This window comes from Heptranchias perlo, chromosome 1 (genome assembly GCF_035084215.1).
Source record: "Heptranchias perlo isolate sHepPer1 chromosome 1, sHepPer1.hap1, whole genome shotgun sequence".
Taxonomy (NCBI): Eukaryota; Metazoa; Chordata; class Chondrichthyes; order Hexanchiformes; family Hexanchidae; genus Heptranchias; species Heptranchias perlo.
In genome coordinates this window covers 160,579,786-160,603,209 of record NC_090325.1, presented here as the reverse complement: position 1 = coordinate 160,603,209, position 23,424 = coordinate 160,579,786, and the positions used below count along the sequence as shown (strand labels likewise).

General features: G+C 47.7%; 1 protein-coding gene across 3 annotated transcripts in view; it reads left to right on the top strand.

Moving 5' to 3' along the window:
- Positions 1-23,156, top strand: part of dctn6 (dynactin subunit 6) — an 85,904-nt gene extending 62,748 nt beyond the window's left edge. For all 3 annotated transcript variants that reach the window (XM_067992926.1, XM_067992935.1, XM_067992943.1), the window contains 2 exons: positions 8,995-9,137; positions 22,880-23,156. In XM_067992926.1, coding sequence (XP_067849027.1) covers positions 8,995-9,137; positions 22,880-22,978 — 242 coding nt within the window. In that variant the 3' untranslated portion in view covers positions 22,979-23,156. The remainder of the gene's footprint in view (positions 1-8,994; positions 9,138-22,879) is intronic.
- The last annotated feature ends 268 nt before the right edge of the window (positions 23,157-23,424 follow it).

Below are 23,424 nucleotides of genomic sequence, written 5' to 3'. Positions count from 1 at the left end.
ACCTCTCTGAGGAGCAGTGCATATGGAGGCTCAGAGTGAGTTGCCAGGTAGTCACAGACATCTCCAATCAATTGCACCCATTTGGCAATACGAGCACCTGCACACAAGCCAGGACTGTTCATCAACAGAAAGAGGTATCACTCCATCAGCACTCAGCTTGTTTGTGACCACCGCAAAAGATTCCTTCACATGTGCGCCAGATTCCCTGAGGGAATCCAACATCCTGCCTCTCTTCCAAGCACCGGAACACCCTTAAGGGCTGGCTCCTCAGAGACAAGGGATACTCCCTGCACACATGGCTCATGACACCTCTGAGGAACCCCATCACCGAACAATCACGTCAATATAACAATAGCCACGTCGCCACCAGGTCTACAATTGAGCATGCTATAGGGCCGTTCAAGATGCAATTTAGGTGCCTTAATTGTTCTGGGGGAGCGCTTCATTACGCACCAGACAGAGTGGGACGCATTATAGTAGTTGTGCCCGGCACAACAGAGAGGGGTGCCGCTAGAGGAGGCCCCATACACCCACTGTAAAGTGACTCAATGGGTGGCATCAGGTGTTGCCATTCATGGTGAACCTCATGAAAGGGCCCTATCACAAAAGCCAGTCAAGAATGGCCAAGACATGGCTGTAGTGGTGACAATCATAACATTTAATGTGAATATAACAAAAAGCAAACATAAATGAAAAACATGACAGTCTGTCAAAAACCCTTGTGCATACCCTTTGTGCTCACAAAACCTTTGCCTTTCTCTTATGACTACTTCTACGTGGTGCATCCCCTGTGGCCGCAGCAGAGGTAGTGGCAGGTTGCTCTTGTTCGTGCTCTGACTGCTTAGATGTTTGGGCCTGTGCCCTCTGGGTTTTGGCGCCCGTGAGGGTCCCTCCAAAGACTGCTCCACCTGCACCTGTGCAGGGGCAGACTCGGCCACCTGGAGAGGAGGCGGCATTGTGGGTACTAGTTGAGAGGTGGGAGCGTTTTGAGTGGCGTCCCCACTTCCATGTGCCCTTTTGCCATCATCCATCCCCTGGGCCAGGCCCACATCACTCCCACCACCCTGCTGGAGAACAGTATGGTGGACATGTGTGATGTGTTGGAAGGCCACCTCTAAGGTATCTGTCAGCCTGTTTAAGGCGGCAGAATGTTGTTCACCCTGTGTCCGAACAGCCGTTGTCAGGGCCAGAATGGACTCACTTGTGAGCCGTGCTTGAAGTTCAACAGAGGCTAGCCTTCTCTCCATCGCAGACAGTCCTGCACTTACTTGTGACGCTATCTCAGACAGTTGCTCACGTCCTTGCAACAGTATCTCAGAGATTCCCTCCTGTACCTGTGCCACCATTCCACTAATGCAGGAATTGGACTCCTCTATCCTCTGCACTATTGTGGCGAGTGCGTGTGGCACCTGTTCCAGTACCTCGCAAATGTGCTGCTGTCCATCGATCATTCTCCTTTTAAAGGACGGCCCCCGGGGTTCAGCATCTGCGAGCAGCTGAGCAGAGCCGGGAGAGGAGTGGTCCCACCAAAGCGGACTCTCCACAGCTGCCCCTGCCACCATTGTTTGCTTGTGCTCACTTGTGCCAACCCAACTAACTGAGTACTAGGACCCACCGAGGAGTGAGTATCTGCGCTAGTGAATGGTTCACTAAGATGTGACAGTGCACCCTCAGAGGCCGGCAGGTCCTCTGAGGAATCGCCCACTGCAGTCGCTGAAGGCCCTGTAAGAGAACAGAAGGTAATATCAAGCATCATCACAGATGTGTCATATTGCGATGAGCATTCTGAGGTGTTGAAGATGCAACCATTGTTAACATTAATTCATATTGTGTGTGATGAACGTTAAAGTTGTGTCACCAGACGTTTGTGGGGTGCTAGTCTTGCCGTCCTCGCGCGTGCATTTTGCGCTCTCTCCTAGAAAGGGAGAAAGAACAGAAGTCTGAGTGAGTGATGTGAAGTGGCTAACTGATGAATGCATTGCTTTGGGTGAGGCTGACTGTGAAAGAGGTGCATCAGAGGGTGAGTATGAGAGAGAGCCTTCACATTGGATGAGGATTGGGGTGAGTGGTAGTGGTGGGGTGACTAATGGGGAGGTGAGGAAGTGCAGGTAAGTTGAGGATGAGCCTTAAGTGGGTGTGAGGAGTGATGTGATGGATTAGTCTTGGCAGTGCAACATGGAATGTAGGAGAATCAGTAAGTGTACTCACTTTTGCTGACCTAGTTAGGCCATTGAAACGTTTCCTGCACTGGTTCCAGGTGCGGGAGATATTGCTGCTGGTCACCTCCTCTGCCACTTCGAGCCAGGCCTTCTTGATGGCAGAGGCACGGCACTTCCTCCCGTCCGCCGGGTAAAACACCTCCCTCCTCCTCCTCACCCAGTCCAGTAACAGCTGGAGTGAGGCATCTTTGAACCTTGGAGCAGCCTGGCCCCTGTGCTGCTCCGTTGTGGTTTGTGGGTCTTTGTTCCAGTAAAAGCCTTTGGAGCAATGGCCCTTTAAATCGAGCTCCTCCAGCTGACAGCCTGTGATGCGGGTGTGCAGTCCGCCCGCTGCACAGCTTTCCGATGGCAAACCCAGAAGCAACGTTAAAAAGTGGCACCAATTCAATTGCGATCGTGTGGAAAACGGACATTTTTTATTGGTTGGGTTACATGCCCATTCACCCTCCCCCTCCACCCCCCACCCCCCCCAGCCATCCCGCCTCCATTCTAATATTGGGGCCCATGCCTCTATTAATAAAGCCCAGGATCCCATATGATTTTTTTAACAGCCATCTCAACTTGTCCTGCTACCTTCAAAGATTTGTGTATGTGCACCCCCAGGTCTCTCTGTTCCTGCACCCCCCTTTAAAATTGTACCGTTTAGTTTATATTGCCTTTCCTCATTCTTCCTACTAAAAGCATCACTTCACACTTCTCTGCATTAAATTTCATCTGCCATGTATCTGCCCATTTCACCAGTCTGTTTATGTCCTCCTGCAGTCTGTTAGAATCTTCCACATTGTTTACTACATTTCCGAGTTTCATGTCATCTGCAAACTTTGAAGTTATACCCTCTATACCCAAGTCCAGGTCATTAATATATATCAAAAAGAGCAGTAGTCCTTATGCTGACCTCTGGGGAACACAGCTGTATACTTCCCTCCAGTCTGAAAAACAACCTTTCACCACTACTCTCTGCTTTCTGTCCCCTAGCCAATCTTTTATCCACGCTACCACTGACCCTTTAATCCCATGGGTTTAATTTTGCTAACAAGTCTATTTTGAGGTACTTTTTCACGTGCCTTTTGAAAGTCCATATACACATAAACTGCACTACCCTCATCAACCCTCTCCGTTACTTCATCAAAGAATTCAGTCAGGTTAGTCAAACACAATTTTCCTTTAAGAAATCGTGCTGGCTTTCATTTACTACCCCATACTTTTCCAAGTGCCAATTTATTTTGTCCCAGATTATTGTCTCTAAATGTTTCCCCACTATAGATGTTAGGCTGACTGGCCTGTAATTGCCCTGTTTATCCCTCCCCTTTTTTGAACAGGGGTTTAACATGGATAATAAGAAAATGGCAGACTTGTTGAATGAATACTTTGCATATGTTACCACAGTAGAGGAAGAGGACATGAGAATGATACCAAGGTTTAAAGGCTTAAATTATGAGGTTAGGTTGTATAAACTTGGTTTGTATTCCCTTGAGGGCACAATCTTAAAATTAGAGCAAATGATCTAAAAGTGAAATCAGGATTCTTTTCACACAAAGGATAGTGGAAATGTGAAACTCTTTCCCCAAAAGCCTGTGGATTCTGGGTCAATTGAAATCTTCAAGACATAGGTCGACAGATGTTTGTTAGGTAAGGCTATCCAGGAATTTGGATCAAAGGCGGATAAGTGGAATTGAGGTATAAATCGGCCCTGGCGATCCACAGAATGGTGAACAGGTTCGAGGTACTTACTCCTGGAATTATCTTGCAGTGGGGTTGCTCCAGACCAGCCTAGGAAGGAAGTAAATATCAGACATAACTAGTAAAAGTGTAATTTTCTTTTTCAAAGATGTAGGACTTCGAACTTTACACATTCCTTTCCCTTTTAGTGGATTTAGAAATAATAAATTATTTAGTTGTGAAATGGTGGCATGTGTTAGATTTAAATTAAGTAGGATCAAATATTGTTTGAATTATATGAAGTAAAGAAGGTGGTAGACTATTTTCAATGTAACTGTGCACCCTATCTTTCTATCTGTCTGCCTCCGTCTTACATTTCTAAAGGGTATTAGTGCAATCAGTCCTCATTATTTTTTCCATTACTGGAGTGGGTAGCTCTTAACAGCAAGTCTTGGCATGCTCTGAATTGCCAGTTTTGTCAATCAGTAAATAAAACTCTGGGACTTGGAGGCACAGATTTCTTGAGCTAAGTACTGGTGCATTCTAGGAGTTGTTTGAACCTCTTCAGTCGTAACTCAGGGAAACTCCAGGCTTCTCAGAGACAAAAGGACCTTGGTATAAAACATTGTTAGAGCCATTTTGAACACTGAAACTGCCAAATAGGTAAGTTTAATTTTCTTGTAAATTTTTTAAGTATCTCTTATGCTGTACACCTTATTTCCAGCACTAAGTTTTGCAGTTTAGTGAGAAATCTAGATATCCGCCCAAAGGATTTTCAAAAAGTATGTAAAGTAACTTCTTCTTATTGGCTACTGCCCATTTTTTGATACTTTTTTGTGATCAGTAGTTTACATTCTTTTAATTTTTTGATGTTTGTTGCTGTTTTACAGATATGTAATTTGAGTCAACTAGATGTAACACCCGTATGTGCACTAGACACAAGGGGGGTAATTTTAACCCCCAAAAATGGGTGGGTTGGAGGCGGGTGGGCAGTGAAAATTACAAGATTTCGGAATGGGACCGCATCCCGGCCCTGCCCACTTCTGGTTTTAACCCAGATGCGTTTGGATGCGTGTGCGCAACTGACACCCGGAAGCCCCGCTGGCACTTAAAATCGGCGGGCCAATATATAATTAACGCTGTTGAACCACTTAAGGCAATTAAATGTTTGTGTATTGAGCCGGACAAACTATCTTAACTTTCCCTGAATGTGTCTCCCATGGTCTCTGAAACATGCCATGGAAATGGAGGTGCATTGCAGCCGACCCTCATTTGGACCTTTTAAATCAGTGATTGACACATGACTAAAAGGTGAGCTTTTGCAGCAGGGCGCTCAGTTCTCTCAGACAAACCTTTGGCTGGGAGTGCTTTATGTTTAGACTGAGAATTCTTTGTTCACGCTGAGAATTCTTGTGTTCAGACAAATTTACCTACATCTTGGACCCCCTCAAACTAACAACATCAGAGTGGGGTCACAATGGATCTATTCCACAGCACATGTGAGGTGGAGGCACACCACGGCATGCAGTTCTGCGAGTTGCAGGTGCACCTCAAGGACCTGCAGAAGAGCAAAGAGGGGACCAATGGAGGGGCGGAGGTCACAGGAGGCACTACCCATGTGAGAGGGTCTACAGGCAGAGGCTGAGCTTCCTGGACCCCTCTGAGGAGCAGTGCCTACGCATGCTCAGATTGAGTTGCCAGGTGGTCACACAAATCTGCACACTCCTTCATGCAGAGCTGCTCCCGGCTGGACCTAGTGGCCCGTCCCAGTTAAAGTCACCACCGCCCTCAATTTCTTTGCCTCCGGATCCTTCCAGGGCGGAACCGTTGACATCTCCAGGGCGTCTCAGTCGTTTGCACATAAATGTGGTGATGGATGACTTCTTTGCCACGGCAGTCGACTACATCAACTTCCCCCGCAATGACATCAGCTGGACTGAGGGGGCAGTGGGTTTCATCTCTGGCTGACTTCCCACGGGTGCAGGGCGCAATTGATCTGAGGATCTCCACGTGAACCAGGACCGTTCATAAACCGAAAGAGATATCACTTCGTCAATGCGCAGCGATTTTCAACCACCGGAGGAGGTATTAGCAGGTGTATGCCAGATTCCCTGGCAGCTGCCATGATTCCTTCATTTTGCGCGAGTCCAACATTCCTGCCCTTTTCCACGCACAAGACAGAATTAAGGGCTGGCTCCTTGGAGACAAGGATACCCCCTGCAGACGTAGCTCATGAGAAACCCCACTAATGAGGCACAGCAGCGGTACGACAGTCACATCACCAACAGGCCTGTCATTGAACAAATCAGAGGAATGTTCAAGATGCGTTTCACGTGCCTAGATCGATGTGGGGGAGCCCTTCAGTACTCACTGCAAGGGTGTGCGGAATAATCATTGTGTGCTGCATCCTACACAACATCACAACATAGAGGGTTACGGATGGAGGAGCTCGAATGTGCTCATGAAGCATCCTCATCTGCTGGCAACATTGAAGAAGAGGATGAAGATGGGGAACCCATTGCCATAGCAGCGGCGCACATGGATGCTCGTGATGCCAGGGATTCACTCGTATCTAACAGGTCCTCATAATGAGATCTGCAACGTGAAGATAGTGAACTACTCAGACCACCTCTAACAGTCCTTCTATCACGCATACACCCATTGTACATGTGCCCAATGGATGGCATCGTGTTTTGGTGTTCATGGTGAAGCACATCACAAAAGGGATTCAGGAATGGGCAAGACGTGGCAGTGGTGGTGAGAATTCTAACATTTAATCTGCATTTAACAAAAAACAAATATAAATGAAAAACATGACATTCCGAGCACACTCTTGGTGATTACAAAACCTCTGCCTTCCTGTTCCTACTACTTCGACAGGGCGCATCCCCTGTGGCTTCAGCAGAGGTCGTGGCGGGTTGCTCAGATTCTTGCCTACGACCTCTGGGTTTTGGTACCCATGAGGGCCCTGCCAAAGACTGAAAGACTACTCCACCTGCATCTATGCAGGGGCAGCCTGCCAAAGACTGCTCCACCTGCATCTATGCAGGGGCAGACTCTGACATCGGAAGAGAAGGCAGCATTTCAGGTACTGATGGGGTGGGGGGGGTGGCGGTGGACAACGGGTGAAACGTGGGAGTGCTTTGAGTGAAGTCCCCATTTCCGTGTCTCCTTTCGTCGTCATCCCTCTTCCGGGCCGGTGGAACATCACTCCCACCATTCTGCTGAACAGCAGGCTGGTGAGGAGATGTGGTGCTTTCTAAGGCCATGGCTGAAGTTTCTGTCTGCCTGTTTAAGATGGCAGACATGTTGGCATCCAGAGTCCGCACGGGCGTTGTCATGACCTGCATGAACTCATTTGAGAGCGTGCTTGAAGCTCAATGGGGGCTGCAACTCTCTCCATCGAAGACATTCCCGCACTTACCTGCGCCACCAATCCGCTAGCAATGGAGTTGGACTCCTCCATCCTATCCGCTGTTGTGGAGAATGTGCGTGACACGTTTTTCATTACCTCACAAAGGTGGAGCTCTGCCTCGCTCATTCTCACTCTCCACGATGTCTCCTGAGGTTCTTCATCTGTTTCCAGCTGAGCAGAGCTTGGAGAGGAGTGCGCTCCCCGACGCGGACTCCCCACAGGTGCTCCTGCCACCAGTGCCTGCTTGTCCATTCTCGAGTGTTGAATCAGCAGGTAACAACCCAACTATCTGTCTAACAGGATCCACTGAAGTGCCAGTATCTGCGCTGGCGCATGGCTGGATGTGATGTGATGGTGCACCCTTAGAGGAATTGAGCTCCTCTGAGGAATCGTCATCTTCCATGGCGCCTGCCTCCTCATCAATCCTTAAAGGCCCTGGAAGAGAACATAAAGCAATATTAAAAAATCATTGCAGAAGTTAATTTCTAATGAGCATATTGAGGTGTGCAACAGATCAACCATTGATAACATCAATTCATGATGTGCGTGAAGGATGTTAAAGTTCTGTCACCAGCCATCTGCGGGTTGCCAATCTCGCCATGTCCGACGGCCAGGCATGCAACTGTGCGACTGATGTCCAACACTGCCTCCTCCACATCTCACAGGGTACTATTTGCGTTGGGCCCCCTCCAGTCCTATTCCTCTCCCGTGCATTTTGCGCTCCCTTCTCCTACAAGGGGAGAAAGAACAGACGTGTGAGTGAGTGAAGGTGATGTGTTCACCCGATGGATGCATTGCTTTGGGTGAGGCTGACAATAGTGGTTACATCACAGAGAGTAAGTATCAGACAGATTCATCCCATTGCATTAGGATTGGAGTGATGGGTTCATAAATGGGGAGGTGAGGAAGTGCACAGAAAGCAAAAGTAAGCTGATTAGACTTAAGTGGCTGTGAGGAGTGATGTGATGGAGTATGCTTGGCAAAACAAAGAGAGAGGGGGGCGTATTGTACATCACAGGATGTAGGTGAATCAGTAACTGTATTCGCTTTTCCTGACCTGGTTAGTTCATTAAAGCACTTCCTGCATTGCACCCACCTGCTGCTAAACTTCTCTGCCACCTCCAGCCACACCTTGGTGGCAGAAGCAGGGCGCTTCCTCCGATCAGCCAGGTATATTCCCTCCTGCTCCTGACACCAGCCAGTAGCAACTCGAAGAGTCGCTAAAACGGGGTTCTGCCTTCGACCTATGATGCTGCATTTTTCAATTTTCCTCCTTTCTCCTGCAAAATCCATGATTGCAATGGCCCTTTAAATACTCCAGTTCACAATACGTCATTCGGATGCGCAGTACGCCTGCTGCGCAGCTTGGAGACGTGAAACCCGGAAGTAAAATTAAGGGCCTTCAATTTAGTTGTGATCGCTCAAGCAGAAGCAGAAAAGTTTTCCAGGTTTCCCACACGACTAGTCACCCACCCGCTGACATGTTAAAATCGTGCCCAAGGTGTTTATTTTTAAGCAATAGCTTAACCTTCACCTTCATTTGTAGTAGCAGTGTTGCATCATATATGGATGGATATTGCTACCTCGATTACATTTTTCTGGAATAAATTTGTGTCAATTAAACTGCATATTTTGAGATTTTTTTGAGCTACCACTTATCTATTTCAAATGTTTGTAACTTCTGGGTTTTTTTTGTCTCAGCATTTATAGGTAGAAATGTGATCCTATCCAGTGGCTGTATTATTGGAGCCTGCTGCCAAGTAAATTCCTGTGAAGTTATTCCAGAGAACACAGTTATCTACGGGGTAGACTGTATGCGAAGAGTGCAGTCAGAACGGCCACAGGTGAGATCTTTACAGTGTAGGTTAATGCAACTTCAGATTCTCTTCCCAGGTAGAAGACGCGATGCTGTGTTTCTGTGTGCTGAGGAATAGCAATGCAATGAGAGGTTTTCTAATAATATACAACAACAACTTCTATTTATATAGCGCATTTAACGTGGTAGAGCTTCAGAGGAGCGTAATCAAACAAAATTTGACATCGAGCCACATAGAGATATTAGGACAGGTGACCGAAAGCTTGGTCAAAGAGGTACGTTTTAAGGAACGTCTTAAAGGAGGAGAGAGGTTTAGGGAGGGAGCTGAAAGCATGGCCGTCAATGGTGGGGTGACGGAAATCAAGGATGGGCAAGAGGCTTGAAGTAGAGAAGCACAGAGATCCCGGAGGTTGTAGGGCTGGAGGAGGTTACAGAGATAGGAAGGGGTGTGGTCATAGAGGGATTTGAATACAAGGATGAGAATTTTAAATTTTATTTGTTATTGGGATGTGAGCGACATTGGCAAGGAAGTATTAATTGCTCGTCCCTAATTGCCCTGATGGTATTGAATCGACCACTGTGTGGGATTGGAGTCATATGTAGACCAGACTGGGTAAGGGTGGCAAGTCCCCTGAAGGACAAGTGAACTAATTGGATTTTTATGACAATTTCGTAGCTTTCATGGTCATTTTCCAGTGCTAGTCCACAAATTACCAGATTTATTGAATTCAATTTCACAACTTGCCATGATGGAATTTGAACTCCTGACCTTTGAGTTTCTAATCCAATACGATAGCCACTAGACTACTGTATCCATTCTACTCTCACCAGGTACTTGTCCAGATGCCATGAGCTTGCAAAAGAAAGTAAGTTAATCGGATGAATGAAATTGAAATGTAAGATACTCCTACCCAACAATGTGGGAGATTGTGTTTTTTGCTTTGCATGTGTACTATTCTACTTGCAGTGGTGCTGAGGGGGAGTAAAAGAGTGAACATTTTCTGTCAAAAGTGCAACCGTAAGATAATGGAAGAGACTGCAGTTCCCTTTTCGTGCTCTCTATCCATTTGTTAGTTAGGAACAGGTAATAGAGGGACAATCCTCAGTAGAGGGAAGAGTTGGTTGATTTAAATCAATCTCAAGTACTCAAGGGCGCATGTCAGTGTATTAGTGATATTTTTAATGTGCAATGTGATCTTTGTTGGTTTCAAGTACTTGCAGTTCCACCTCTTCATGTTTCAGTCTCAGGAGCCCTCTAAAGATCCATCGCTGGTGCTGTCTTCCTATCTACATGCTGCTTCTTACACATATACTCATGACATCTAGCTCTACCTCTGCACCGCACCACTCCACTCAATCCCTGCACTGTCTCTGTGCTGTCAGACTGCTTGGATGAACCACAATTTCCTCCAGTGATACATTGGGAAGAGCAAAGCCATTTTCTTCAGCCCCCGCTACAAACCCCGTACTCTTGCCACCGACTCCATTCCCCCCCAATCACTGTCTCAGGCTGAACCAGACTGTTTGCAATCTCGGTATCCTATTCGACTCCTAGTTGAGCCTTCGATCCCATATCCTCTCCATCACAGAGACTTCCACCTCCATAACGTACGTGGACACCGCCCCTACCCTAGCCTATCTGCAGCTAAAATCCTAATCCATGACTTTGTAACCTTCAGACTTGACTATTCCAATGCTATCCTGGCCAGCCCGCCCATCCTTCAGCTTACCCAAAACTTTGCTGCCCCTTTCCTTTCTCACATCAAGTCCCACTCACCCATCATCCCTATCCTTGCTGACCTACATTGCTTCCGGTTTTCCAACCCCACAAATTTAAAGTTCTCATCCTGTGTTTAAATCACTTCAGGGCCTCGCCCTTCCCTATTTCTGTGACCTCTTGCAGTACTGCAACCGTACCCCATCCAACTCTCTGTTCCTTGGACTGGCCTCTTGTGCGTCCCCATCTTTTGCCTTACCATTGGCGGCTATGCCTTAAGCCACCTAGATCCCACAATCTGCATTACCCTCTGCTGCACCCCCTTTACTCCTCCTTTAAGAGCCTCCTTAAAACCCACGTACTCTCCTGACCACCTTTAGCCAGAAATGCCCAGTGGATTTTCCTTCGGTCTTCTCCTGAGGTCCCCACCATCACAGATGCCAGTCTTCAGCTAATTCAGTTAAATCCTCGTGATATCGAGAAATGGCTAAGTGCATTGGACACAGCAAAGGCTACGGGTTCCGACAACATCCCAGCTGTGGTGCTGAAGACTTGTTCTCCAAAACCAGCTGTTTGAGTACAGCTACAACACTGGCATCTACTGGACAATGTAGAAAATTGCCCAGGTATGTCCTGTCCACAAAAAGCAGTACAAATCCAACCTGGCCATTTGCCATCTTATCCATCTACACTCAATCATCAGCAAAGTGATGTAAGGAGTAGTCAACAGTGCTATCAAGCAGCACTTACTCACCAATAACCTGCACACTGACGCTCAGTTTGGTTTCCGCCAGGAACCTTATTACAGCCTTGGTCCAAACATAGACAAAACAGCTGAATTCCTAAAGTGAAGTGAGAGTGACTGTCCTTGAAATTAAGGCAGCAATCGACTGCATGTGGCACCAAGGAGCCCTCATAAAAGTGAAGTCAATGGGGATCAGGAGGAAAACACTCTAGTGGCTGGAATTATAACAAGCACAAAGGAAGATGGTTGTGGTTGTTGGAGGCCAATCGTCTCAGCCCAGGACATCGCTGCACGAGTTCAAGGCAGCCTCCTAGGCCCAGCTATCTTCAGCTGCTTAATCAATGGCCTGCCCTCCATCATAAGGTCAGAAGCGGGGCTGTTTGTTGATGATTGTGTTCAGCTCCATTTGCAATTCCTCAGATAATGAAGCAGCCCGTGCCAACATGCAGCAAGACCTGGACAACATCCAGGCTTGAGCTAATAAGTCACAAATAACATTTGTGCCACACAAGTGCCGGGTAATGACCATCTCCAACAGTAGAGAGTCTAACCACCTCCCCATGTCGTTCAATGGCATTACCATCGCTAAATCCCCCACCATCAACATCCTTGACCAGAAATTCAACTGGACCAGCCACATAAATGCTGTGGCAACTTGAACAGGTCAGAGGCTGGGTATTCTGCAGATAGTGGTTCACCTCCTGACTCATAGAATCATAGAAATTTACAGCACAGAAGGAAGCCATTCAGCCCATCATGTCTGTGCCGGCCGAAAAAGAGCTATCCTGCCTAATCCCACTTTCCAGCTCTTGGTCCATAGCCTTGTAGGTTACAGCACTTCAGGTGCTTATCCAAGTAATTTTTAAATGCAATGCGGGTTTCTGCCTCTGGCAGTGAGTTTCAGGCAGTGATTTCCAGACCCCTACAACCCTCTGAGTGAAAAAATTTCTCCTCAACTCTCCTCCAGTCCTTCTACCAATTACTTTAAATCTATGCTCCCTGGTTATTGACCTCTCTGCTAAGGGAAATAGGTCCTTCCAATCCACTCTATCGATGCCCCTCATAATTTTATACACCTCAATTAAATCTTCTCTCAGCCTCCTCTGTTCCAGAGAAAACAACCCCAGCCTATCCAATCTTTCATGGAATCATAGAAAGGTTATAGCACAGAAAGAGGCCATTCGGCCCATTGAGTACGCTCCGGCTCTATGCAAGAGCAATCCAGCGATAGTCCTACTCCTCCGCCCTATCCCCATAGCCCTGCAAATGTTTTCCTTTCAAGTACTTATCCAGTTCCCTTTTGAAGGCCATGATTGAATCTGCCTCCACCACCCCCTCGGGCAGTGCATTTCAGATCCTAATCACTCGCTGTGTAAAAAAGTTTTTCCTCATAGAATCATAGAAGTTTACAACATGGAAACAGGCCCTTCGGACCAACATGTCCATGTCGCCCAGTTTATACCACTAAGCTAGTCCCAATTGCCTGCACTTGGCCCATATCCCTCTATACCCATCTTACCCATGTAACTGTCCAAATGCTTTTTAAAAGACAAAATTGTACCCGCCTCTACTACTGCCTCTGGCAGCTCGTTCCAGACACTCACCACCCTTTGAGTGAAAAAATTGCCCCTCTGGACCCTTTTGTATCTCTCCCCTCTCACCTTAAATCTATGCCCCCTTGTTATAGACTCCCCTACCTTTGGGAAAAGATTTTGACTATCTACCTTATCTATGCCCCTCATTGTTTTATAGACTTCTATAAGATCACCCCTTAACCTCCTACTCTCCAGGGAAAAAAGTCTCAGTCTAAAGCACTACTGCCGTGATGTTCTCCCTAATCAAGAACGCAACTCCCCCTCCTCTCTTACCTCCTGCTCTATCTTTCCGATAGCATCTGTACCCTGGAACATTGAGCTGCCAGTCCTGCCCCTCCCTTAGCCATGTTTCAGTAATAGCTATAACATCCCAGTCCCATGTACCCATCCATGCCCTGAGTTCATCTGCCTTTCCCATCAGACTTCTTGCATTGAAATAAATGCAGTTTAATCCAGATTTCCCTTGGTCTTTGCCCTGCTTTCTTAGACCATCTGTCCGATCATGTTTTGTACACTCTCCCTTACTGCCTTTTGTTTCTGTCACCACTTTACTTCCCACTGACTTCCTGCATCGGTTCCCATCCCCCTGCCACATAAGTTTAAACCCTCCCCAACAGCACTAGCAAACACTCCCCCTAGGACATTGGTTCCAGTCCCCAGATGCAGACTGTCCAATTTGTACTGGTCCCACCTCCCCCAGAACCGGTTCCAATGGCCCAGGAATTTGAATCCCTCCCTCTTGCGCCATCTCTCAAGCCACGTATTCATCCTAGCTATCCTGTCATTCCTACTCTGACTTGCCCATGGCACTGGTAGCAATCCTGAGATTACTACCTTTGAGGTCCTACTTTTTAGTTTAACTCCTAACTCCCTAAATTCAGCTTGTAGGACCTCATCCCGTTTTTTACCTATATCGTTGGTACCTATATGCACCACGACAACTGGCTGTTCACCCTCCCCCTCCAGAATGTCCTGCAGCCGCTCCGAGACATCCCTGACCCTTGCACCAGGGAGGCAACATACCATCCTGGAGTCTCGGTTACGTCTGCAGAAACGCCTGTCTATTCCCCTTACAATCGAGTCCCCTATCACTATAGCTCTGCCACTCTTTTTCCTGCCCTCCTGTGCAGCAGAGCCAGCCACGGTGCCATGAACCTGGCCGCTGTCACCTTCCCCTGGTGAGCCATCTTCCCCAGCAGTATCCAAAACGGTATACCTGTTTTGGAGGGAGATGACTGCAGGGGACCCCTGCGCTACCTTCCTACTCTTCCTCTGTCTGTTGGTCACCCATTCACTATCTCCCTTAGTAATTTTTATCTGTGGTGTGACCAACTCACTGAACGTGCTATTCACGACTTCCTAAGCATCGCGGATGCCCCAAAGTGAGTCCATCCGCAGCTCCAGAACCGTCAAGCGGTCAAACAGTAGCTGCAGCTGGACACACTTCCCGCAGGTGAAGGAACCAGGGACACAGGAAGGATCCCTGAATTCCCACATCCCACAATAGGAACGTGACACGGCTCTGGGATCTCCTGCCATGACTTAACCCCTAAGTTTAGCTTAACAACAACGACAATGTCAAGAGAAAAAAAAGGAAAGAAAAACTACTTACCACTCCCTTTAAGGAGTTTACTTCTTTAAATTATTCTTAATTTAGAGAATGTTAACTACACTAGGGACCTTGATTCACTAAAAAACGCTACTTGCTATAAGACCTGCAGACCTTACCTTTCTTTTTACTTTAGTTACTGTAGATAAGTAGAAATACTCACCTGAACCTACTTACCAATCAGGTGCCTCCCCTGTGTCGCGTCCCTTTCTGATTCCTGACGTCACTTCGAACTCCGTCGCAGCTCTCTCTGCTCCGATCCGCTCCTCGTGTCACCTTTGATTCTTCTGCCAATCATCTTAAATCTATGTCCTTTGGATCTTGACCCTTCTGTAAATGGGAACAGTTTCTCTCCATCCACTTTGTCTAGACCCTTCATGATTTTGAATACCTCTATCAATTCTCCTCACAACCATATTTGTTCCAAGGAGCTTCTCCAGTCTATCCACGTGTGGCTGGTGGAATGAGCGGACACGTGGCAGGTGAAATTTAACGCAGAAAAATCCAAAGTGATACATTTTGGTAGAAAGAACAAGGAGAGACAATATAAACTAGAGGGCACAATTCTAAAAAGGGTACAGGAAACAGAGAGATCTGGGGATATATGTGCACAAATCGTTGAATCCCTGGAATCATTCCAGTAAATCTCTTCTGCACCTCACATCTTTCAGTAAAATCCTGTGCCCAGAACTGTACACAGTATTCCAGTTGTGGCTGAACTAGTGTTTTATGACTTCTGTACTTTTGTACTCTATGGGGTCGATTTTCAGATGTCCAAGTGGGTACGTTCGTGGCGTGTGGTGGGGGGGGGCTGCTAAAATGGAGACAAAGTCCCGTCTTCGCACTGAGGATATCATCCAACGTGTTGTGTGGCACTATCACCGTGCTAAATGGGTTAGATTCAGAACAGATCTAGCAGCTCAAAACTGGGCATCCATGAGGCGCTGTGAGCCATCAGCAGCAGCAGAATTGTATTCCAGCACAATCTGTAAACTCATGGCCCGGCATATTCCTCACTCTACCATTACCAACAAGCCAGGGGATCAACCTGGTTCAATGAGGAGTGTAGAAGAGCATGCCAGGAGCAGCACCAGGCAGACTTAAAAATGAGGTGCCAACCTGGTGAAGGTACAACTCAGGACTACATGCATGTTGAACAGTGGAAGCAACATGCTATCGACAGAGCTAAGCAATTCCACAATCAACGGATCAGATCAAAGCTCTGCAGTCCTGCCACATCCAGTCGTGAATGGTGGTGGACAATTAAACAACTAACGTGAGGAGGAGGCTTTGTAAACATCCCCATCCTCAATGATGGCAGAGTCCAGCATGTGAGTGCAAAAGACAAGGCTGAAGCGTTTGCAACCATCTTCAGCCAGAAGTGCCGAGTGGATGATCCATCTCGGCCTCCTCCCGATTTCCCAACCATCCCAGAAGCCAGTCTTCAGCCAATTCGATTCACTCCACATGATATCAAGATACGGCTGAGTGCACTGGATACAGCAAAGGTTATGGGCCCCGACAACATCCCAGCTGTAGTGCTGAAGACGTGTGCTCCAGAACTAGCTGCACCTCTAGCCAAGCTGTTCCAGTACAGCTACAACGCTGGCATCTACCCGACAATGTGGAAAATTGCCCAGATATGTCCTGTCCACAAAAAGCAGGACAAAGCCAATCCGGCCAATTACCGCCCCATCAGCCTACTCTCAATCATCAGCAAAGTGATGGACGGTGTCGTCGACAGTGTTATCAAGTGGCACTTACTCACCAATAACCTGCTCACCGATGCTCAGTTTGGGTTCTGCCAGGACCACTCTGCTTCAGACCTCATTGCAGCCTTGGTCCAAACATGGACAAAAGAGCTGAATTCCAGAGGTGAGGTGAGTGTGACTGCCCTTGACATCAAGGCAGTACTTGACAGAGTGTGGCACCAAGGAGCCCAAGTAAAATTGAAGTCAATGGGAATCAGGGGGAATACTCTCCATTGGCTGGAGTCATACCTAACATAAAGGAAGATGGTAGTGGTTGTTGGAGGCCAATCATCTCAGCCCCAGGTCTTTGCTGCAGGAGTTCCTCAGGGCAGTGTCCTCGGCCCAACCATCTTCAGCTGCTTCATCAATGACCTTCCCTCCATCATATGGTCAGAAATGGGGATGTTCGCTGATTGCACAGTATTCAGTTCCATTCGCAACCCCTCAGATAATGAAGCAGTCCGTGCCTGCATGTAGCGAGATATGCAGCAGGACAACATCCAGGCTTGGGCTTATAAGTGGCAAGTAACATTCGCACCAGACAAGTGCCATCTCCAACAAGAGAGAGTCTAACCACCTCCCCTTGACATTCAACGGCATTACCATCGCCGAATCCCCCACCATCAACATCCTGGGGGTCACCATTGACCAGAAACTTAACTGGACCAGCCATATAAATATTGTGGCTACAAGAGCAGGTCAGAGGCTGAGTATTCTGCAGTGAGTAACTCACCTTCTGACTACCCAAAGCCTTTCTACCATCTACAAGGCACAAGTCAGGAGTGTGATGGAATACTCTCCGTTTGCCTGGATGAGTGCAGCTCCAACAACACTCAGGAAGCTTGACACCATCCAGGACAACGCAGCCCGCTTGATTGGCTCCCATCCACCACCGGCACACAGTGTCTGCAGTGTGTAGCATCCACAGGATGCACTGCAGCAACTCGCCAAGGCTTCTTCGACAGCACCTCCCAAACCCGCGACCTCTACCACCTAGAAGGACAAGGGTAGCAGGCACATGGGAACAACACCACCTGCACGTTCCCCTCCACGTCACACACCATCCCGACTTGGAAATATATCGCCGTTCCTTCATCGTCGCTGGGTCAAAATCCTGGAACTCCCTTCCTAACAGCACTGTGGGAGAACCTTCACCACATAGACTGCAGCGATTCAAGAAGGCAGCTCACCACCACCTTCTGAAGGGCAATTAGGGATGGCCAATAAATGCTGGCCTTGCCAGCGACGCCCACATCCCATGAACGCATATATAAAAAAAATTTGAAATTCCTGGGGCGGGTCCAGAGCCCGGCTCCAACCCGCCCACATCTGGGTTCCCCAATGATGTGCGCGCAGCCCCCGCATGCGTGACTCCCACTGACAATTAAAGCCGGCGGGATCCTACTTTTAAAAAATTAATTAGATGGTTCAGGTCGTTTGCAGACCTGATTGGGAGGATATTTTAGGAGGGGTGGGATTTTCATCTCAACTGAGCATGTTTCCCGTACTGGGGGAAACACTTAACAGTTGAAACAGATGTGTTGCAGCCACCAGCCGGTGGAAGCTGCAAAGGTCCATTTGACAGGTTGGGCGGGGGGTGGGTGAGACCCTCACTCATTGCAGGAGGCCACTCTGTCACTTTGGACAAAGTTTGGCCTGCACCATCTTCCTCCTAACATAAAAATTCACAAACTTGGAACCTCAACTCCAATGTGCAGACCCATTTACCTACCTTGCAGACCCCCTCAAATGTACATCTTGCGGATTGGGGCCGCCATAGCTGCAGTCATGACCTCATCGGAGGACAACAGCATCACCAGCCACGCCGTCCACCTCTGACTCGTGGAGCTCCACAAACACAGTGCTGTGACACATCCACCTGCACAGCAGGAGGGAGGGCAACCGCAGAGAGCGATGTGTCGCAGAAGGCACTAACCTCGCCACAGGGTCTGCAGCCCAAGGCTCAGCTTCCTGGACCTCTCTGAGCAGCAGTGCACACGAAGGCTCAGAGTCACTCGACATGTAGTCGTGGACATCTGTAGCCTCCTTGATGCCGAGCTGCTCCCGGCTGGCCCGAGCACCATCTTCTTACCTGTAGCTGTCAGTCACCACTGCCCTCGACAACTTCTCCTCCGGATCCTTGCAGGGTGTCACCGGGGACATCACCGGCGTGTCTCAGTCGTCTGCACAAAAAAGCCCTGCAAATACACCTACACCCACTCTGCAGTGACACAATGGGTGGTATCAGGTGTGGGTCTTCATGGTGATCCTCAGGAAAGGGAATTATTGCACAAACCAGACAAGATTTGCAAAGACCTGGCAGTAGTGGTGATAACAATTTTAATGTGCTTGGCAAAACAAACATAACTGAATGAAAATCATGACATTCTGTCATACACCCTATGTGCTCACAAAACTTAGCCTTACGTTTACGGGAACCCCTACGTGGTGCTACCCCTGTGGCTTCAGCAGAGGTAGTGGCAGGTTGCTCGTGCCCTGACCGATGAGATGCTTTGCGCGGACGCCCTCTGGGTTATGGTGCCCGTGAGGGCCCCTCCAAAGACTGCAGGGACAGTCTCGGCCACCTGGAGAGGAGGCAGCATTGCGGGTACTGGTTGAGAGGGGGGCAACGGGTGAGATGTGGAAGCGCTTTGAGTGGCGTCCCCACTTCCATGTCCCCTTTTGCCATCATTCCTCTCTTGGCCCAGGCCCACATCACTCCTTCCACCCTGCTGAACGACAGTTTGGAGGACTTGTGTGAAGCCTTGGAAGGCCAGTTGTAATGTATCTGTCAGCCTGGTTAAGGCGGCAGAATGTTGCTCACCCTGAATCTGAACGGCTGTTGTCAGGGTCTAAATGGACTCATTGTTGAGCCGTGCTTGAAGCTCAATGGAGGCTAGCCTTTCCTCCATCGCAGACATTCCCGCACCTACCTGCGACACTATCTCAGAGATGCCTTCACGTCCCTGTGACAGTATTCCACTCAAGCAGGAGTTGGACTCCTCCAACATCTGCGCGATTGTGGAGAGTGCGCGTGGCAATTGTTCCAGTACCTTGGCAATGTGCTGCTGGCCCTCGATAATTCTCCTTTTCATGGCTGGCCCCCAGGGTTCAGCATCTGGGTCCAGCTGAACAGAGCCTGGAGAAGAGTGCACCCACCGACGCGGACTCTCCACGGCTGCCCCTGCCACTAGGGTCTGCTCGTGCTCACATGTGCGTGGTGACTCACCATGTGCAAGCCCAACTAAGTGAGGATGGGGACCCACCGAGGTGTGTATATCTGCGCTGGTGGATGGCTGGCTCAGATGTGACGATGCCTTATCAGAGGCTGGCAGGTCCTTTGAGGAATCGCCCTCTGCAGTCACAGCGGTCGCACATGGCCTTTTAAGAGAACAGATGTTGAGGTGCTGCAGATGTTAAGATCATTCGCTATCATTAGTGCTGAGTGTTAGATTTCTGTCACCAGCCGTTTGTGCGCTCCCAGTCTCGGCGTCCGCCACGGACAGGCACTCCAGCGTGCGGCTCCATGTCCGTTAGGACCACCTGGTGTGGCGGGCCCCCTCCGGTCCTTGCCCTCTCCCGGGCATTCTGGCATCTCTTCTCCTCAAGGCAAAACAGAGAGGCGTGATTGAGTGATGGTTGCATAGTGACCCGCTGCATGCATTGGTGTGGGTGGGGGTGACCGTGAGGGAGATGCATGATGGGGAGGGTGCGTTTGAGACATAGCTATGAGATTGTATGAGGATTGCGTTGCGTGGTAGTGTTCGAATGGGAACTGGGGCGATGAGTAAGTGCAGGCAAGGTGAGGATGATGGTTGAGTGGATATGAGGAGTGATGCGAGAGCATTGTGGTGGCAGTGCAGAAGGAGTTGTGTGGTGGTGGAGGTGATATGGAAGACAGAGTGTGGGAGAATGTGTAAGTATACTCACTTTGGCTGACCTGGTTAGGTCATTAAAGCACTTGCTGCACTGGACCCAGGTTCGGCCGACATTGCTGCTGCTGCTGACCTCCTCGAGCCAGGCATCCTTGGTGGCAGAGGGAGGCCACCTCCTCCCATCAGATGGGAAAAACGTTTCCCTCCTACTCCACACCCCATCGAGCAGCACCTGGAGTAAGGAGTCAGAAAATCTTGGAGCAGCTTTGCCCCTGGCCTGGTCCATTCTATTATTTTGGTTCTTTGCTGCAGGAGCAGCATTGGAGGACTGCTCCTTTAAATAGGGCTCCTCCTGCTGACAGCCTGTGATGCGGGTGCGCAGTGCGCCCGCTGTGCAGGTCTGGAATGGGAAACCCAGAAGCACGCGTAAGTACATTCAATTAGGCTGCGATCGCGTGTGGAGCACTCCGATTTCACCGGGCGCGTTACCCGCTGCCAACCCGCCTCCCTCTTAATATCCTATGTCTCTATTTATAAAGCCCAGGATCCCGTATGCTTTTTTAACCGCTTTCTCAACCTGCCCTGACACCTTTAAAGATTTGTGCACGTATACCCCCAGATCTCTCTGTTCCTGTGCCCCTTTTAGAATTGTGCCCTCCTAGTTTATATTGCCTCTCCTCGTTCTTCCTATCAAAATGTATCACTTTGCATTTTTCTGCGTTAAATTTCATCTGCCATGTGTCCGCTCATCCCACCAGCCTGTCTATATCCTCTTGAAGTCTATCACTATCCTCCTCACTGTTTACTACCCTTCCAAGTTTTGTGTCATCTGCAAATTTGTAAATTGTGCCCTGTACACCCAAGTCCAAGTCAAGAAAAGCAGTGGTGCCAAGTCCATATCGAGAAAAGCAGTGGTCCCAGCACCAACCCTGGGGAACACCACTGCACATCTTCCTCCAGTCCGAAAAACAACCATTCACCACTACTCTCTGTTTCCTGTCACTTAGCCAATTGTGTATCCATGTTGCTACTGCCCCCTTTATTCCATGGGCCGCAATCTTGATGATAAGCTTCATGTATCACTTTATCAAACGCCTTTTGAAAGCCCATATACACCACATGATTTGCCTTTAACAAATCCGTGCTGGCTTTCCCTAATCAATTCACACTCATCCAAGTGACTGTTAATCCTGTCCCAGATTATTGTTTCTAAATGTTTCCCCCCCAATAAGGTTAAACTGACTGGCCTATAGTTGCTGGGTTTATCCTCATAGCTGAAATTCTCCAATCCTGGCAATATTCTCATAAATCTCCTGGGCTTTATAAATAGAAAAAAGGAAAGTATCCCGTATGCTTTCTTAACCACCTTATCTACCTGTCCTGCTACCTTCAGGGATCTGTGGACATGCACTCCAAGGTCCCTTTGTTCCTCTACACCTCTCAGTATCCTCCCATTTATTGTATATTCCCTTGCCTTTGCCTCCCCAAATTCATTACCTCACACTTCTCTGGATTGAATTCCATTTGCTACTTTTCTGCCCACCTGACCAGTCCATTGATATCTTCCTGCAGCCTATAGCTTTCTGCTCCTTTTCATACTTAAGAATTGGGTAAACATATACCTCGTGGTTACAAGTAGGTGCACCATCTGGAATACTGCTGCCTGTTGTTTAAAATAAAATTGTTGGACTATAACCTGGTGTTGTAAGATTCCTTACATTTGTCCACCCCAGTCCATCACCAGCATCTCCACATCTTTGAAACATCAGGAGTGTTGTTTCATCAAGATTTCCCTAGAACCTGATCAGGACTCGTCAACTCTTTCGAAGCATAGGTAAAACACCTACAGGATAGGCTTTCTGCCTATCTTCTCACTATCTGTTTTGGAGATAGGAGCCATTTTAAATTTTTTTTTTGGTTTTGCATTTCCTAACATCAGCTCTAAAGGCCAGTTTTCCAACTAGTGAGAAAACCTAGGAATGCAAGAATGTACAGGACTAGAACAAACCATTGGCTGGCCAATGGTCTAGGACATATTTACAGATGTAGATTATAGCTGCATCTTCAACACAAATGTATCATCTAAACTAGAACACTTGCTCACCTCAGTGGTGAACAGTTTGATATAATTGTACAAGGTTTCCACACTGCTTGGATTGTTAAGTGTGGTAGTTATAAATGGGAGGTCAAAATTATGCAAGTTCCTTGTAGAAAATCTACTCCAATGTTGGAGCAGTCAAAATACCTCCACTCTGCATTTGGCTCATGCTGTATAGCAGCTTGATACTGACACCAGGTGAAATGTGAACAAGTGTTCCATTCCTCACTTCCACCAGCACCAAAAAGAAATGAACATTCACATCCAATTTAGTGGATTTTATTCTTTGTTGAAATTTAATTTTGCTGTTGGTTACCTACATGATGAAATGCAATGGCCCGAATATCTGTTTAATTAGTGTCTAATCTTTTCATTTACAGCCACAAACACTGCAGCTGGATTTCCTGATGAAGATTCTGCCTAATTATCATCACCTGAAGAAAACAGTCAAAGGAAGCTCCACTCCAGTAAAGAGCTGAATAGAACCAGAATCTGGGTTCTGCAGAGTAATCAATAAGTTTTATTTTGTTATATGCATGGTCACCTAAAAACAGTAATCTGAGCTACAATAAGATAAACAATTGTACGTAAAACTCTTTACTGAAGTGTGTAATGTGTCCTTTGCAATAAAATGAAACTAGAAATTAGGCAGAACAATTGTTAAGTATTCAGTTTCACCATTCAATTAACTTCATGTCCTGTTTTTTTCACATTTTTCAGTTAATCCCATTCTTATGAAGCAATCTTGTAGATGATTTATCACACAGATAGTCTTAGTTATGGACAAAAGATTAGATTTTAAAGTCAAAATGATTACACTTCAAATCTTCAAAATACTTCATATAAAATTATCCCCCCCCCCCCCCAATTAAATGAGGAAACTAAAGCTTAAAGTGCCAGAACTTGGTCATAAATAAAGCTCATC